The 18,740-nt window shown below is 44.5% G+C and overlaps 1 protein-coding gene across 3 annotated transcripts in view; it reads right to left on the reverse strand.

Annotated features, from left to right (window-relative positions):
* The window catches only part of GPAM (glycerol-3-phosphate acyltransferase, mitochondrial), a 56,627-nt gene extending 52,441 nt beyond the window's left edge, over window positions 1–4,186 (reverse strand). For all 3 annotated transcript variants that reach the window (XR_008201427.1, XM_052660864.1, XM_052660862.1), the window contains exon 1: window positions 4,095–4,186. Coding sequence is in view for 2 of the 3 variants with exons in the window: in XM_052660864.1 (XP_052516824.1) it covers window positions 4,095–4,131 (37 nt within the window). In the remaining variant the exon portion in view is untranslated. The remainder of the gene's footprint in view (window positions 1–4,094) is intronic.
* Window positions 4,187–18,740: the final 14,554 nt, after the last annotated feature.

The raw sequence follows: 18,740 nt of genomic DNA on the forward strand, positions 1-18,740 counted from the left end.
GTCTATCTTAACATCTCCCATCCCCTTCCTTTGTATCCCTAGCACCTAATAGTGCCTTGTGCAAAACAGATGCTTAAGATCTATTTGTTAAATGTCTAAATACAAGACACAATTAATTAACACTTAATAAAGGAGGCAGAAACATTGCTTTGCCAACAAAGCTCCGTCTAGTTAAGGCTATGGTTTTTCCAGTGGTCATGTATGGATGTGAGAGTTGGACTGTGAAGAAAGCTGAGTGCCAAAGAATTGATGCTTCTGAACTGTGGTGTTGGAGAAGACTCTTGAGAGTCCCTTGGACTGCAAGGAGATCCAACCAGTCCATTCTAAAAGAGATCAACCCTGGGTGTTCTTTGGAAGGAATGATGCTAAAGCTGAAACTCCAGTACTTTGGCCACCTCATGTGAAGAGTTGACTCACTGGAAAAGACTCTGATGCTGGGAGGGATTGGGGGCAGGAGGAGAAGGGGACGACCGAGGATGAGATGGCTGGATGGCATCACCAACTCGATGGACATGAGTTTGAGTGAACTCTGGGAGTTGGTAATGGACAGAGAGGCCTGGCGTGCTGTGATTCATGGGGTCACAAAGAGTCAGACACGACTGAGCAACTGAACTGAACTGAACTGAAAGGAGGTGTGAATGGCTGTTATACCTGTCAAGAGTCCTGGACACAGATAGCTCCAGGGACAGAAATATTCAAGGAGAGATATATGAACCTAGAGTTTTGGGGGCTCAGGACTCACATGTCTTGCGGAAGGCATGTACCCAACCTGATAGGAAGGTAGGAAGCAGATTTCCATTCCTCTCCCACACCCATTTCCTGAGCCATAGTAGTGGGAACAACATAATGCAAGGGAGAACAGGGGCCTAGCTCCTCAGTGGTAACCAGCAACACAGTGGGAAGTGGTCCACCATGGATAAGAATGCTGCAATCAAGAGCAAGGCAAAGCGCACAAGTGCCCAATACACTTGAAGGAAGGAATTGGAAAACACTTGAAAGGGAAAGCTAGACATGGCTGGAGACAGACATATTTTTATTTTTCTTCTCCTAGAATCAGTCTTTGTCAAAAAGGAAAAGAAAAAAATTCATGAAGAGGACAAGGAGAAACAAAACTACTCTACATTTATTCTTTTTTTCTAATGAGTTCAAAGTCAGCTAGAAACTTACTTATTAAGTCTAATTAGAGGAAAGATCAACTGCAGTTCAACTAAGGCTCATTTTTAGGACACTTTTAAATAAATTTACTTTCATTACTTTTGGGGACATAAACGTTCTAAGATTTTCTTTTGGGAAAGTTATTCTGCTGGGTATTCTAAACACACTCCTTAAAACTGTCTCTTTTAACTTACAGTTTTCCCAAAAGAAAATCTGTCCAAAGTAAAGAGTGTTATCAACCCAGTTTCCAGTGATCTAAATTACCCGATATAAAGTGAAACCCCAGTAAGCGTATTACAATTGACTGTTGCTGCTGCTGCTGCTAAGTTGCTTCAGTCTTGCCCGACTCTGTGTGACCCCATAGACAGCAGCCCACCAAGCTCCCCCATCCCTGGGATTCTCCAGGCAAGAACATTGGAATGGGACTGTGGCTTTAACCAAATATTTTCTGCTAGTCATCATCATATTCCTCCATAAAATATTTGAAATTTGTTGCAAGGATGACCTTCAACATGAAGTAAGGTATTAAAATGACAGGCTTTCCGTAATTGAGGGTCATGGGTTGAAATCCTCTCTCCTAGGCCCACTTTGTCATTCTGCTGGCTTGGTGTGGGATTAAGTCTGACCCTTCACTCAATTAAGATAATTTATACATCACCTGTTCCTGTTGCATATTCAATTTTGCTTAGAAGATGGCAAAACATTTCCCTCTTTATGAAATTATGTCAAGTGTTTTTTTTTTTTTTTTCCCAGAGGGTCTCTGTTCTAGCCCTGTGTTCCTATTTTACCTCTGTATGTAAATTTAGCCCACATACATGAACTGTAGAATTCCTAGTAGCCACTAGAGGATACAGGTGGGATTAAACAAACCTTAATATCCACAATGTTGGTTTTCCTATAGATTATTTATAAGTGATTTTCTTAGTGAACTGGCCATCTAAATTTCTAGGTCACTTGCTCATTAATTGTTGAATAAATATAATCTAGGCAAAGGGTGAATTATATCTAAAGTCCCATCAACTAATCAACTCCTGGAATGAAAGAACTTTAGCCTCCCAAAGATAAGGTTTAGCTATCTTTAAGCTCTACAGGGCGATAGTATACCTTATGTATACAGCAGAAATTTTTCAGTGATAATAATAGCTACAATAATAAAATTATCTACTTGGTCAGTCACCACACTTTATAAACCATTGTGATTCAGCTAAATTCAAATTAAGTAGTCAGCTGGCTCTCCTCTTCACATGACCTGCAATCTGCTTTTATTTATGATACCAGAGCTGCCGCCTTTAAACATCCTGTCATTAATGAATTCTGGGCTTCATGGTTACAACATGACCACTATTCGGACACATCCAAAATGATAATTATTCTGAACTATTAATTACAGCTGGACAAATTATATTATCCAGAACAATGAAGGGTCTTGGATGCTGAATATAGAACTTAATGTATGGTTTTAATCTGTGCGTGCTCCACTTCCCTCATCCGTAAAACGAGACTAATAATTGTGCAGACTCTATAAGTTACTCTGAGGAATAAGAGTTAAAATCCCTAAGGCTCTAGGACGATGTCTGTGAGAACTATATAATGTTTGCAGTCATGATAAGAATTCCCAGGAAAATGTGCAGGTCCTCTAAAAGGAAGGCTGCATTTGATCCAATTATCAATCCCACTTGCTTTCACAGATCATGCTTGATAAATGCGATTTTGAGAATCACCGGCTTCCCCATCTTCAACTCAACAAATTTTCCTTTTCCACTTAGAAAAGTTCTAGAATTTTCCTTTGAAACTCACACTACAGATTGAGTCAGTAAAGTCTTTAAAGCAATAGTTTGTAACTTCTTGGAATCAGGGAACACTTTGAGAGTCTAATGAAACTCTAGACTTCCTCCTTTTAAGAAAATGTATATGTAAATGGTTTCTATTCCATTTCAGGGGGCTCATGACCCCCATCCATGATCATTTATGGACCCCAGATTTTAAGAATCAGTGTTTGAAAGCATGGCTTGGAAGAGAGCCACCTTCATATCTTGCTCTTTTAACAATGTCTGAAACAAAATGAGACAGAAACACATACTTGCACATTGTAAAGCAAGTATTAATTACTGTTAGCCAGGAGAGAAGGGGGTCAATAAATAAAGGGTTTTGATGAGGATAAAAATGATGAAGGAGGTGGAGAATGAAGAAGAGAACACGAGAGGGAGGAGGAGTCACCCCAAGTGAATCAAGGTTGACAACTAAATGCACATTTTTACGTGTAAGTGAGCCATATATGTAGCAGGGCTTTGAACTGGCAAATACTGTATGACTGTTATTACTGGCAACTCAAAGCAGTTTATCTGATTGTATCACAGCTTTCTTTTCAACCTCAAAGAGGTACAATATTATCACTAGGGTTCTTCACCCCTGTTCCTTGGCTCACATACAAAAGAAATGCTAATTATGGGAACTGAGCTATGAATTTTGAGTGACCCTAGGGACCAAATGATTATCTGATTGTCTTAAGTTGTGGGAAATTTGTTAGGGGGTTTTAAAATTACATTACCTGTTTTTTTACCTTAAGTGCTCCCCCTGGAGAAGCATTCAAGTCTCCTGATAAAGAATGATTTCCAAGAGGTAAAAGCATCGGCCAGAAGACCTTTAGGGTGAGTCAAAGGTACTGTAAGGAGAAAAGCCCAAGCAAGGTGGGTGTGCCCAGCTGGGGTGGTGTGATGGGTTTGCCACTCCGATTCCAGCTCACTAGGGCCCCTACTCTCCTCCTGTTTCTAACAGTGATGAATGCCAGAAGCCAAAAAGGAAGAATAATATATTTACAACAAAGGTCACCGAACGAGGCCTAGGACTCGGTTACATTTCTGCCCCATTACAATCTTAGATTGCATCCATGCCTCTAAAAGCCATCTTCCCAGGGTCTCCAAGCAATGACATATTCTTACCTGTGCTGACCTCTGCTCCTTCATCTTCTACCATCATCGCCCCCTGCTTACTGTGCCCCAGTCCCCAAGGCCATCACTTTGTTCTTGGACCATCTCAAGCTCACCTCTGGCTCAGGGCTTCTGTATTTATTGTCTCGTCCAGGAACATTCCTTCTCTAGCTATTTGCACGGCTGACTCATTCTTATGTTTAAGTCTCAGCTCAGGTAGCAACTGAGCTGACTCTGTCCCCTGCCTTGTCACCTTCCTTCCTACTATCCTGTTTTATTTATAGCACTCGTCACCAGCTGGAAATAACCTCTTGATTTGTTTTCTTCATATTGTCTGTCTTCCCCATTAGAATGTAAGCTCCATGAGAGTGGGGATCATCTATGCCTCGGTCACAGCTGCAGCACCCGAAGCTCAGTGCAGAGAAAGCACTAAGACATGTATTTGTTAGCTAAAGGAATGAATGATCATCATAATAGCTACATTTATTGAGCTATTTCTCTGGGCCAGGCACAGAGTTGCAACTTTTTATAAATACGATCTCACTGAATTCTCACAGCTACTCTCCAAGGTGAGCCTTTCTTATCCCCATGGTACAGATTAGGTATCAGAGAGGTGATGAGGCTTTTCCAATATCAAAGCAAGTGAGTAACTAAGACCTGATTTGAACCAAGGTGTTTTTAACTCCAACGCAGACACTCTAAATTAGGAATCAGTAGGCTTTTTTTTTTTCTATAAAGGGTCAGATCATAAATATTTAAGGCTTTGCAGGGTCTCTGTCACAACTACTGGACTCTGTTGTGGAAACCAACCATGACAAGACATGAACAAAGCGATGTGGCAGCGTGCCAGCACAACTCTGTTTACAAGCGGGGGAAGGGTTTGGCCTGTAATTTACAGATCCCTCCTTTAAGTCATAATTCTAGCTATGCTTTCCTAGAAGGGGATTAAACAAAGGAGGAGGAGGGGAGTAAAAGAAAAACATCACAATGCGTGCTCATCAAATAAGAAAGACAGCAAGTGAATTAACTAAGTTTAAAAAGGCAAAATAGACAATGAAATTCTGGTGGGAGTTATGACTGTACTAATTCAACTTTTCAACTGAATTATAACCATCACTGAAGATAACAGGAGAGTTTGATGCAGACAGGGAAGCCTGGTGTGCTGCAGTCCGTGGGGTCGCAGAGTCAGACATGACTGAGCAACTGAACAACAAGATATTCTGTTTGAACCACGGTCCCATTCACATTGTAATGACAGGTTATCTCACCTGCCAACATGCGAACAGACCCACATAACCTTCATCCCAGCAGGCCCAAGGTAGGCAAGATTGAAGGACAAAGTAAGCCAAGGCATTCTGATTGCTAAAACTCTTCCTCTCTCCACCACTGAGCCTGAAAACTTCAGTCTTTTCTTCCCCAGCAAATGTCTGAGTTCACTGGCAAGAGGTGAAAGACGTGAATCACAGGTCGGAGACAACCCAGAGACATCTCTTGAAGCCTCGCTGAGGAAGTGAGCATACGCGGTGCCCAGCTGTTTAATCAGAGTGGCTCTCAAGCCTGAATATCAGCATTAAAGCAAAAGATCAACTCTCCAGAATCTTGAGCCTGGATTGAAAGATAAGAGCTGAACTTTGGGAAGGTGGGAGGCAAGAACAAAGGTGGTTTCTGTAGTGCTTAGCTGGTACGTGAGCAAAGGCTGGTGTGGGCTGGAGCCGTGGAGGACAAGGCCTCCTCACTGCATAGCGTTTTTCTCGGGCAGCCCTAAGGCATTAAAAACACGGTAGATAAAAATTCTTATTTCTCTCTTACCCTGAAGAAAGAATCCCTCTGGAAACAACATATGATTCTTATCTTAGACCAGTAGGTGAATTTTCCTCAGTCTGTATGTAATTTTCTAAATATGGGCTTTAAATGTTTGAAGAATGACAAAGATTCAAACCTTAGTCACAGTCCTTAACCTTCTCTTCTCCGAGGCCTGCATGTGTGATTTCTTATAAAATCCAATTCTCATAAGAATGCTGCTGAGTCAGTTTAACCAGAGTCCCCACCTTTGACCTCTGATTAGGTTCCTCTGCCATCCCCCCCAGGTGACACCTTAGACTTTCGGCAAAGAATCCTGTGAGGTCAGTCCACCCAGAATTCCCCTCATCCATGATGTTTCCTCTTGGCAATTTTCTACCCACTGACCCCCAACCTGCTCCTTAGCTATAAATCCCCACTTGTCCAGGCTGTACTTGGAATTAGCCCCCTCTCTCTCCCCTACTGCAAAATCCCATTACAGTAGTCCCTATGTTTATCACAGTGGTCTTGAGTAAAGCCTGCTTTGCCATCTTGAACAAGTGTTGCTGAGTACTTTTTTTCCTTCTAACACAGAAAGGCAGCTCCAGCATGGTAGAACCAGCATCTGAAGGGGAATCTAGAGATGCAAGATCTGCGTTAGCAAGCAATGATGCCCTGGGTACCTCTTCCCACTCTCTTTCTTTTTCTGAGCCTATTTTCTTATCAGTAACATAGCAAGTCAATTTCATACCTCTTCATCCATCTTTTTGTTGTCTGTTTAACATCTACTATATGTATTGTTTTTAATAGTCATATTTAATTTCCTTTCTACTATTATAAAAATTGATTTCTATCGAATACTTGGTATTTACCAGAATTGTGCCATATGCTTTCCATATGTTCTTATAGTTAATTCTCACAACATCCCTATGAGGAGGAACCCTTCTGATTGCAGACTCACCAGTATGACAGCTCAGGTTTGGGAAAGTAACATAAATTGCCCAAGATCAACTGGAGAGTCAGTGGCAGAGTTGGAATTTGAGCGTGAACCTTTTTCCTTTGAGAACTGCACTGTCTTCATGAGCCCTGGTGCCCCTGGTCAGGGTCTAAATGGAGAGGAAAAATGCAGATTCAAACTCTCTTACCTAACTTTTTATTACTGCACCACCATTTCTCTCCCTGGGTCAGTCTACAAAAGACCAGGGTGGTTTTCCTGGAGGAGATAGTGCTGGACCTGCCAGGGATGTTCAGTGCATGGGCTTTGCCCTTTGAGACACTTAAAACCCAGGAGAGATGATAAGACCCATGACTTTATCCATGCCCCAGGAGTCCTGATAACCCACAAAGTGAGGGTTCTCTCATCCTCAATTCCTTATAGTCATTTTTGTGCTAAACCAACAGCAAACAATGGCAGCTGCAAATCTCTGGTTACTGGAGAATCTTTTCTCTTTGCTAAGGAGAGGCAGTCCCTTTATGGATGGACCAAGTCAACTTGAGTCTAGTGAGACAAGCCCTTCTTGAAACTAACAGTTAGAGATCTATTTTTTGAAATGACATATCCCTGTTGGCTTGACAGGGAGGAGTTGCAGGCACGTGGTAGGATAAGAGCAGATTCCCAGAAACAGAAGAGCAAGGCTGGCAAAGTTACTGCTTTGTGCAGAGCTGGCGCTTGGGGTGGGGGAGAGAGAAGAGGAATGATTTTAATTATTGAATGTCTACTATGATCTATGTGCTTTTATATACACTAAGCATTAGGTCCTCACATACAGATGAGGCTAGCAAGATAGACAATGGGAATTTGCTGTATGACTCAGGGAACTCAAACAGGGGCTGTATAACAACCTAGAGGGGTGGGATGGGGAGGGAGACGGGAGGGGGGTTCAAGAGGGAGGGGACATATGTATATCTATGGCTGATTCATATGGATGTTTGGCAGAAACCAACAAAATTCTATAGAGCAATTATCTTTCACTTAAAAAATTAATACATTTTTAAAAAAGAACATCATTTCAATAAAAACTAAAAAAACAAAAACGAAAACCCAAATAGGACTTCTGGTTCTTTTTTTTTTTTTTTCAATCTTTACCTCAGTGCCTGTGTAGACACCTTCCTACTCTAATTCAGATTTTCATGAAGCAAATGGCACTGGAATACCAGTATATTTAGGCTGTAAAAACTAATACAGTACAGAACATACAGTCGGAGCTCAATAAAATAGGATGAATTAACAACTCCTAATATGGTTTCAGACTTTATTTTTGGGGGCTCCAAAATCACGGCAGATGGTGACTGCAGCCATGAAATTAAAAGATGCTTACTCCTTGGAAGAAAAGTTATGACCAACCTAGAGAACATATTGAAAAGCAGAGACATTACTTTGCCAACAAAAGTCCATCTAGTCAAGGCTATGTTTTTTCCAGTGGTCATGTATGGATCTGAGAGTTGGACTGTGAAGAAAGCTGAGTGCCAAAGAATTGATGCTTTTGATCTGTGGTGTTGAAGAAGACTCTTGAGAGTCCCTTGGACTGCAAGGAGATCCAACTAGTCCATCCTAAAGGAGATCAACCCTGGGTGTTCTTTGGAAGGAATGATGCTAAAGCTGAAACTCCAGTACTTTGGCCACCTCATGTGAAGAGTTGACTCATTGGAAAAGACTCTGATGCTGGGAGGGATTGGGGGCAGGAGGAAAAGGAGACAACCGAGGATGAGATGGCTGGATGGCATCACCGACTCGATGGACGTGAGTTTGAGTGAACTCTGGGAGATGGTGATGGACAGGGAGGCCTGGCGTGCTGCAATTCATGGGGTCGCAAAGAGTTGGACATGACTGAGCGACTGAACTGAACTGAACTGAATGTGGTTTCTAAAACTTAGATGTCATCTGATCCAATAGTTCCCCACTGGGGATATTTGGAAATATCTGGAGACACTTCTTGTTGTCACAAAAGAGTGGAGGTATACCACTGATATCCAGTGACTAGGATGCTGCTAGCATCCTGCAATGCACAGGACAGGTCCACAAAAAAAAATTATGACCCTTAATGTCAATAGTGCCGAGGCTGAGACATTCTAATCCAACCAAATGTGTCTCACTAGGAAACCATGACCCAGAGAGATGATGAGACTTGTCCAGGGCCTTATATCAACAGCTGGTTGATGACATCCCCTGGAACTTTCTACAATTGTTTCTTACCAGACCTCAAGGCTAATGAGCCAGAAGGCTGCCTATGATAAGAGAGACGGGTTCAGTGGGAAGGAAAGGTCATGTTGGCATGATGGCCCAGGTAAACCAAACATAATCACACCAGTTCCAAAAGACCACAACTCTTCAGTCTGGGCCATCCCCTGAATAAGCAGCAAGGAAGGTTCTGGCACTAGGAGACCAGAACTCAGAACACAGAGTATTCACCTAGAAGTCTTTACTGCCCACCAGCTTCATCTTTCCACTCTTTCCTTTCCTTAGGGTTGCAAACTAAACACAACCATCAAGTCAAAAAAAAATTTTTTTCTTTTAATAATTAAATAGGCAAGTTAAAAATATTAATGATTAAGTGGTCATATTAGGTCAAGTAGAAATTGCCAAAAACTGAGTCTCTCTAAAACATATTAGTCATTTGCATTGTCATTGTCACCAATCTACAATTTTTTGACCTCTTAGGTGTCAAGAGACATGCTGGGACTCAGGGGAGAGATGGGCAGAAGGAGAAGAGGGTCTCCACCAGAAACACACAGAAGTTATATCCTTGACCCCAAAAAGCACTGAGTCCAAATGTGAGGGTCTCCTTTGCGATTGCCAGCACAGAGCAAAGCCCACATTGCAAAACAGGTCAAACAAAGCACTCCTTACAGCTAACTGGCTAAACCTTGTATGAGTCACTCATTTTAAACACGTTTTAACACAAACATTCAACTTTAGCCCAAGAATTTGGACTTTACCACCTTGTATAATATTACTGGGATTTGGTTTGCCTGGTGGACATTTTCTTCTTTCCATCAAGCTTCAGGGGGGAGATTTTCAATGCCCCAGATAATACCTGGAATGGCAGGGTAACCAAGTACAGTATGAGACGTCATCTCACCAGAGCAGATGCTTGGACCCCAAGGCCCTCTAACCTAAGAATGTTGACAGAGGGCCCCCCAAAAGGCAACTCTGAGCTAGAGTACCAGCATCTTTTCCAGGAAGTCTCTAAGCTGCATCTCAGTGGAAGATGGGGATCTCAGTTAACACAATTCTGCAAGATCAAATTTTATCTTGAAATTTTAATGAAAAATTAAACATCCTGATAACAGTGAGTACTAATGGCTTTTATTTCCATTCCAACTGCTTTCTGAGATGGATAATTCCCTTTTAGATTTTCATGAGTTTGACCCAGAAATTGGATATTCAAGGCATTAAACATACAGGAGCCTGGGCCGCCAAGAAAACAGTAGAGTCTATTTAAGGATTGGGCTGCCACAGGCAGCTAAGTGTCTTGGGGAAGTGAGTGGAATTTGAATACAGCAGCTCTGCCACTCTGCTGCAGACTGGAAAATCAGATACTAAGACAGATGCCCTAGGGGCTCCTGCTTGGGTCTGGACATTGGTGCTACTTTCAGTGATGAGCAGCTTTTTGGGCAATGATTCCCAAGCCTTGAACTATTGCTTTTTTATTCAACCCAGTCAAAATATTCAAATTCAACTCAGCAGAAATTGAGTCTACAAACATCATCATGTAATGAAAGAAAAGAATGTTTTAACAGCCCAACAAGCAGGACCGACAGCTTCTCAGAACAATGGGAAATTTCTCAAATTGAATATCCATGGCCATCTTAAAGAGCTGCTACTTTGTCCTCAGTTCTTATGTCATCATAGACTAGAAAAAACCTCATAGACCAGCACCTATTTGCAGTCTGGAGTCTGGGTATTGTGAGCAGCCACTGGAGTTGTGTAAAGAATTAGGCTTGAGACTCAGCTTAAACAGAGAAGATATTCCAAGGCAAGGATAGGCAGGAGTGAGGGGGTGAAAACGGGGGGACAGCAGTTTCCCTGAGAATAAGCTGCTCTGCTCTAGGGCTGCACTGTGCACACTGTAAGGCCATAGTACGTTGCTTGCTTAATTACCCATCTCTTCCATTGGGCTTTGAGTTCCTTGAGAGCAGTGTCTGCACCTTGTTGCCCCGAGTCACAGAGCTAATTAGATGTGGTTGTGTGGCAAGGGGGCACTGGAAGGAGCAATGGCAAAGCACAAGGGACACACAGTGCTGCTCCAAGGACCCATATGATCTGAGGATTTGGAGGGCACATTTTCTATTATCTAATCATGCATGCAGTTTCTGCCTGGTGGAGTGAAGGGGGCTCCACCTCCATCCTACCTGGCAGACTCATCCTGAGTATCAGCCCACAAGATAATTAAAATATGCCCAAGAAGAGCTTGGCAGGGGTCAGGATTGCTGCTGCTTGGGCCAGGTGCCAGGGGCCCACTGAGCGATGGCTCAGGTCAGATCCCTTGGTCCCTGAAGCTGTTTGAGCTGGAGCAGGGCTACAAGCGGGAGCAGCCAGCCTCCTGCCCACTTGCTGCTCGAGCCTCCTGTTGTTGCCCTACTGCCAAGACTGAGAAGGGTTCTCAGTTCCAAGGTTTACACTTTTCCCAGGCCCTTGTTCCTCATAGTCACATTCTGGAACTGACTCAAAGGAAAACATCATTGACACTGTTACCAGGAGCTCCCAGGGTTAAGCTCCACAACAAGCTCCCCTTCCCTGCAGAGAAAGTCCAGCCCATAGGAAAATGGATGTTGCTTTCTTTCAAGACTCATTTTGGGTGTTTCTTTTTTTGTTTTTTTGGTCAACCTGATTTCTGGCAGGACACTGAAGCCCAATAGACAGAGCCAACCTCAGCTGAACTTCCTGCCAGCCCCACCGGCCACTGGATGGAAGCCAGATGCAAAGCTCACCCAGCAAATGCACTGAGAGAAGGGGAGGGGAGGGTGGGGAGACAACACAGGAGCCCAGGAGTGATGACCGGGCGTCTTCATTAGCTGACTCAGTGTGACAACCAGGAGCCCCGTTAAACATCTGAAATATTGCTCAGAGGCTGAAGAACTAGGTTCCACGTTGATGGGATTAGCAAGGGTGTGGGTTCTGATAACTGAATGGTGAAGGTGAGTTTCCCATTGCAAACATCCTGCCATTTTCCTTTTTTGACCTGTTGGGGAGAATTGACCTCAGGGTACCACTCGCTATTTAAAGTCTTATTGGAAATGGTCTTGTCTCGTGTGTTATTTACGGCATGGCATCTCTTTTCCTTTCTCAACATCCAGTCTTCATGACTGTCCCACCAAACAGGGTCTGAAATTCTGAATCCAGGTGAAGACAGTTCCGTGCCTTAAGCTATCAGTCTTGCTGCCTGCTACCTACTGCCATGCCTGCTCGCTTCAGTCATCACTGGCTAAAACACTGATGGCCCTGGGAGGTCCTACAAAGCCTTGTTGTGACCAGCAAGCAACAGGTGGGAGTTGGCTAGCAGATATGAAAGCAAAAGAATGAAGCCCCAGCTAAGGAAGAGGGGGTGGAGGGAGAACTGATTTGTTTCTGAAGGGCATGGGCACAAGGTCCCCAATGGGAAGGTGGAGAAGAACTGAAGATGTTGACCCTGTTCTTTCAGGAACCTGAGACTGACCATTTCCTTTCATCACTCTCTGCAGGCTCAGGGTTCCCGTCACTTCCCGGAACTTCTAGCTTTGTCTGGAAAAAATGCTAACCAGCTCCTTACAAGAGCTGTCACTGAAGCCCCAGCCAGAGGGCTCACAAAAGCCACTGTGTGCAGTGGGAAAGGAACATGGTGCTCCTGGGAGGCTGAGTGGGTGGGGAAGCGGGGCAGTCTTGAGCGCACTGCTGGGCAGCCAGAGAAGATGATGTGCCTGCCCGGAAATACTCGCCCCGCCCCCGCCGCTCTCCTCTCAGCCTGTCCGTGCTTGGAATTTCACCTCCAGAGATGACCGCCCCAGGTGGGTTAATCATCCAGGATGGAGGTTTAGGAACCTGGAGGAGAAAGACACAGAGAACCTGTTTTCTGCACCCCCAGTCACCCCTGCCATCCCTGGGAAGGGGTTAGGGATTTTCAGCTGATAGAAACAATCCCAGGGGAGAGAGGATACTGGACTCCAAGGACCGGCCAGCTCCTCCTCTGTCCTCCTGGAGTTTGGGCCCTGCCTCTCTCCAGCAGTGGAGGCAGCCAGGTGGAAGAGCACTGGACAGGGAGTCAGGAGGCCCCTGTTTCGTTTGCCTCAATCCTGCTGCAGGTCAAGGATTTGTCAAACACCAGTCAGCAGCAACTCAGTCTTAGGAATCACTCAGCTCATCAAAGAGGACTTTCTCAACTAGCTCTCCACCCCCATCGGAATCAAGTCCTTTGTTCTTTTTTCTCATCACAGACAGGGACAACATATTTATTTGTGTGATTGTTTTCTTCCTTTGTTTACCACCTCTCATCCCCCACCCTGTTGAACTGTAACCTCCCTGAGGGCACGGAGCTTTCTCTGCCTCATTCTCCACTACATCCCAGCGCCCCTCACACAACAAGCACACACTGCTATTTATTGAAAGCAGATTCTTTATTACCAAGGTAACAGTTGGTGATGGACACGGAGGCCTGGCGAGCTGCGATTCATGGGGTTGCAGAGTCGGACACGACTGAGCGACTGAACTGAACTGAACCCCATGAAAGAAGTCTTAGAACCCTCTTACAGATGAGTAAACAGAGGCTTAGACAATTTAAATAGTAAGTGGAAAAGGCACACGTCAGCTGTGGATCTGAATGGCCTTTCCCCCATGCTCCACTACCTTTGTAACAAAAATTACCAGATGACCAGATAAGGGAGATACCCTTAAGCTGTGGGCATTGGCTTAGATTTTCAGGCTGTGATGCTGTAGGACCAGACGCCCAAGACGGCTGGAAAAGAGGAGGCGGGAGGAGGGAGACGGGTCTCTTGAGAACAGAGAGCAGCTCAAAGCCAGTGTCCCCAGGTAGGTGCCTGGTCTTACCACGTCAGGTGCTAGATCAGGATCAGGAACTATAACTCTGTGCACTGGGCTCACCCTCTACCTCTTCACATTTCCCTGAAAATTATGAAGCGGAAGCAGGATTCACTTTGATGAACTTCTCAGACCAATGACTCTGAAGAGTCTCAAGAAATCCAGCAGGCTCAGTAGAGAAAACTCCCTGGGAACCACCCAGTATCAGCAAGAAGAACAATCTCCCATCCTGTGGGGCAGCCTTGTGGGACCAAGCCCTGATACCCTCCCACAGCAACTAACAGAGCAGGGACAACCTGGATACCAAGGCTTGAGAATTAAGACAACACAGATGGAAACGTTTGGAGATTAAGATAGCCACCGAGACAGGAGAAGGACAATGCACTCGGCAGGGCTATTTCTTCATCTAAAGTGCATAGGGAAAAATCAGTTTTAAGAGTAGCCATTTACCATTTGTCGTTTAGTTGCTAAGACATATCCGACTCTTTTGTGACCCCATGGACTGTAGCCAGCCAGGCTTCTGTTCATGGGATTTCCCAGGCAAGAAGAATACTGGAATAGGTTGCCATTTCCTTCCCCAGGAGGTCTTCCTGATCCCATATCGGGATCGAACCCATATCTCCTGCATTGCAGGCAGATTCATTACCACTGAGCCACCTACCATAAAAGGCTTCTTTTCCACTTAATGCCAAAATAAAATTGTTTTGTTTTGTTTTGTTTTGCATCATATCCTCCCTCCTCAGCCACCTCCAGGTAAACGTAACAATTAGACAAGATAGAATCCATCCTTTCATCTCTCTTTCATCTTCACTCCAAGAGTGGTTGGTTAAATCCCTGCTCACACCACAAGGAGCCTTGCTTTCATCTGTAGCAAGGAAGTTCTTTGACATCAAGCTCTGTCTGCCTATCTCAAGCTCGATACACACCACTGAGGTGGGACTATGATGAGGACAAGAATGGACAAAGCACACCAAACACAGATCCCAGACAAAGTGGGAAACAAATTCTCCTAAACAAGGAACTCAGCCCACTCTTCCTTATCTGATGCCAACATCACAAGGATCGGTACCACGGAGAAACACTTCTGAAGATCAGATGTGACAATGTTTCCAGCTGAAGCAAATGGATTTCTCAGCAAGTGTGCAAAACCCTCTCAGTAGTGAGCCAGGGAGGAGGATGGCAAAGAGGCCAAGAGAGCAGCTAGACCTGGAAGAATTTCATGGGGACAGAAGCACGCAGACCTAATGGCGAATTACCTACCATCGCGCTCACACCTCTCCAGGAGCAAACGTCTCAGGCCTTGGCTCTGCCTTTCCATAGAATCCCAAGACTCTGACATCTCTTTCCTTCTACTTCCTTCCTCCACGTCCTCTGCCTTTCCTGGGCAGTTCTCCACCCCAGCCCTGCCCCAGCCCTCCCACCCTACCCCCATTTCCTAAGAAATCAGAATCCCCTCCCCACCCCCAATTTTTTTTGTTTAAATACCTGTATCCTTGACTCTGTGCTGATTGAGGAATTATTTCCAAACAGCTGATAAGCAAAGCCAATGGAGACTCTGAAGAAGACTGCCCCAGTCTGAGTGGGGGATGAAAGAAAATCTCCTCTGTGCTTGTTTGTATGGCCAGAAATGGAAGGACTTTGGGTGCTCGGTAGTAACCTTGGAAAAAAAAAAAATCCCCAGGCAGCAACAAACTCTCCCAACACAGTTTTGAAACACCACTGGAGGAGGAAGCCCTCTTTGATCAAATAATAACCAGCCAGAGATAAGGCCTGCTAGGCCCAGCCCAGCCGGCCAATCACATACTTCCTTCCCACTGCAAGGACAAACAGACCCAGGCTTCTCACTCACCCAGGAGTGAGTTTCAGGGCTTGTTATAATTTAATGATGCTGCCACTGGTGTCTTTTTGACTTTGCCTGGCAGGGCTTTCTGACTAGGAAGTGAAGCTCGCAACTCAGGAACCTCACTCTCAGTGGAGGCACCCGGTCAAGGAGCTGCAGCTGAGGACCCTGCGTGATCACATGACACCCAGCTTCCCACGCTGGTGCTCCCACCTCGCCCAAGAGAGTCCTCGCTGCAGTTGGGGAGCAGCTGGGGTCAGCAGGGGGTGAGCATATTTGACTCGTTAACTGACCCAAAGAGGTGGTGGAGACCCCTGTGACTCACCCTCATGTGTTGGAGATGCTTCATGGGCATTTCTTAGGGGTCCTTTGTAAGCAGTGACTTTGAGCTCTTCTCTATCCTCCAGCCTTCCCAGTCACCCTTCCCTTCCAATGCTATCAGTGCTCCCTTAGGCCACAGAGGTATATATAGAGAGAGGGTGGGTTCTGGAAACTTAACAGGCCTTGGAGTGACTAATGGCCCTCCAGCTCTTTTCCAGGTCATTGTGAGGCTCTTACTGGCCCTGAGGAGGTGTATACAAACCTTTCAGTAGTACTGTTATATTAGAGGTTAATATCTAAAGGAACCCAAGGAGCACCCTCTTTGGCCTTTTTCTGTTTTTATTTTTTGATGTGGACCAGTTTTAAAAAGTTTTTATTGAATTTGTTACAGTATTGTTTCTGTTGTATGTTTTGGTTTTTTGACCTCCAGGGATGTTGGATCTTAGCTCCTCCACCAGAGATTGAACCTCCTGCATTGGAAGGCAAAGTCCTAACCACTGGACCATCAGGGAAGTCCCAAGAACCCTTTTGTTAGTAAGGAACACTTAGCATCGACTTTAGGGCATTTCATCACCCCCAATAGCAACCCCTTTCCACTAGCAGTCATTCCCCCTCCCCCAACCTTCCATCAGCCATTCACTCAACAATATTTATTCAGCATCTATCACTGGAGGAGCGCCAGGGGTGAGTTCTCCACCCTCATGAAACAATGTTCTAGCACAGGAGGCAGGAGTTTAATAGAGTCCTCAGTGCATGGAGCCAACAGCAGAGCAATAAAGGGGGCTTGTCACAGAGGACCTGCTCCCGTCCCAGGGCAACAAGGGAGAAACCAGCAATAGTGCAAGGGACATGGACTCAAGTCAGAGAGCTCGGTGCAGCCAAATCCTCCCCAAGGGAACTTCCTGCAGATATCAGACTAGGGGGGAAAAGAGGAAAAGCAAAATTGTATCTTCTCTCCTTTAAAAAAAAAAAGTCTCTTTTATATACATTGGACTTCCCTGGTGGCTCAGACAGGAAAGAATTCACCTGCAACGCAAGAGACCTGGGTTCAGTCCCTGGGTTGGGACGATCCCATGGAGGAGGACATGGCAACCCACTCCAGTGTTTCTACCTGGAGCATCCCCATGGACAGGGGAGCCTGGCGGGCCACTGTCCATTGGGTCACAAAGGGTCAGACACAACTGAAGTGACTAAGCACAGCGTATCTATACAGTCTTATGAAGAAGAATTCCCATACAATGCTATTCTCCCATTTGCAGTATATCATTCAACAATTTCTAGTATATTCACACAGCTGTGCAGAATCCATTTTAGAACATTTCATCACACCCCCTCCCAACCAAAGAAACTTTTTCTCATTAGCAGTCATTCCCCATTCCTGCCCTCCATTCCCACCTCTGCCAGCTCTTGGCAACCCCCAATCCTCTTTGTCTCCCGCGGATTTGCCTATTCGGGACGTTTTACATAAATGGAATTATACACTATGTGGCTTTTGTGACTGGGCTTCTTTTTCTTGCCTCGATGTTTTCAAGGTTCACTTCATTGCTTTTTATTACTAAATAATATTCCATTGTAAGAATATATGACAATTTGTCTCTCTATTCATCCATTGATGGACATTTGGATTGTTTCCACTTTTTTTGCTGTTACAAATAATGCTGCTGTGGACATTCATGCTCACATCTCCACTCCCTTTTTTTCCTCAGATTCACAATCTCATAGCAGGGGAATAAGAAGGAAACAAAGCAAGTGAGAGAACTCGCTTTTGAAAGACATCTCTCTAACTGGAAGGCGGAATAGCACAACCGCGGCTGAGCCTCTATCTGTGCACATTTTCACAACATGTAAAGCACTGTCATATATTCTCTTTTGTGTAATCCTCTCTTCAACCCTAGGGATGAGGGAGGTTTCATTTTTATTGCCATTTTAAAGATAAGATCATAAAGAATAAGAAAACTGAGTAACTTGCCAAAAGTCACCCAGTAAATAACTGAGCCAGAATTGAGTTCTCTGTACTTTTACTCCAGCTCTTCACACACAAAACAGGCTTTATTCTTCTTTTATATACTCAGACTTGGCTTCCAAGATGCATAGCTCAAGGGCGTAGGGGTACAGAGAAAGAAGAGAAATGAAAGAAAAAGAGATTTGGCATTATTTATGGAGAAAGTGGAAATTAGGCCAACAAATAGTTGTCATTGCATTTAAAAAACTTGTACTTAAGGCTCAGGAAGATTAAATATCTTATCTAAAGGCACAGAACTAGTGAGCCAGCCATTGCTGATTTAAAGGCAGCTACATGATTTCCAAACCCAGGCTAGATTAGCTTGTTTTCTTCCTAACATCTAACCAAGACTGGTAGAGCTCTTGGTTATTCAGGTGGAAGGATTAACTTTGGAAAGAGCACTGCAGGTGAGGATGGGCCTGGGTGATAAAGAGGCCATACACAGTAGGGAGTGCAGACGGGGATAAAAGAACATGAGAGTCTGAAGCTGCAGAGAAAAGACAACTATGGAGGGAAGAGCAGAAAAGCAAAACAGAAAGAATGTGGAGCAAGTCCAGTTGAAAGGCTGGCCAGGTTCCCAGCTTGTCTCATGGCCAGGAATGTTTCATCCAAACCCTTGCGGTCGCTTGATAAACAATATGAACAGATGTTCTGGGTGCAACAGTGTGGGAAAAATATCAACCCGGGACAGAGCTAGAGAATCCA

Source organism: Budorcas taxicolor, chromosome 23, assembly GCF_023091745.1.
Source record: "Budorcas taxicolor isolate Tak-1 chromosome 23, Takin1.1, whole genome shotgun sequence".
In the NCBI taxonomy this organism is placed as follows: domain Eukaryota; kingdom Metazoa; phylum Chordata; class Mammalia; order Artiodactyla; family Bovidae; genus Budorcas; species Budorcas taxicolor.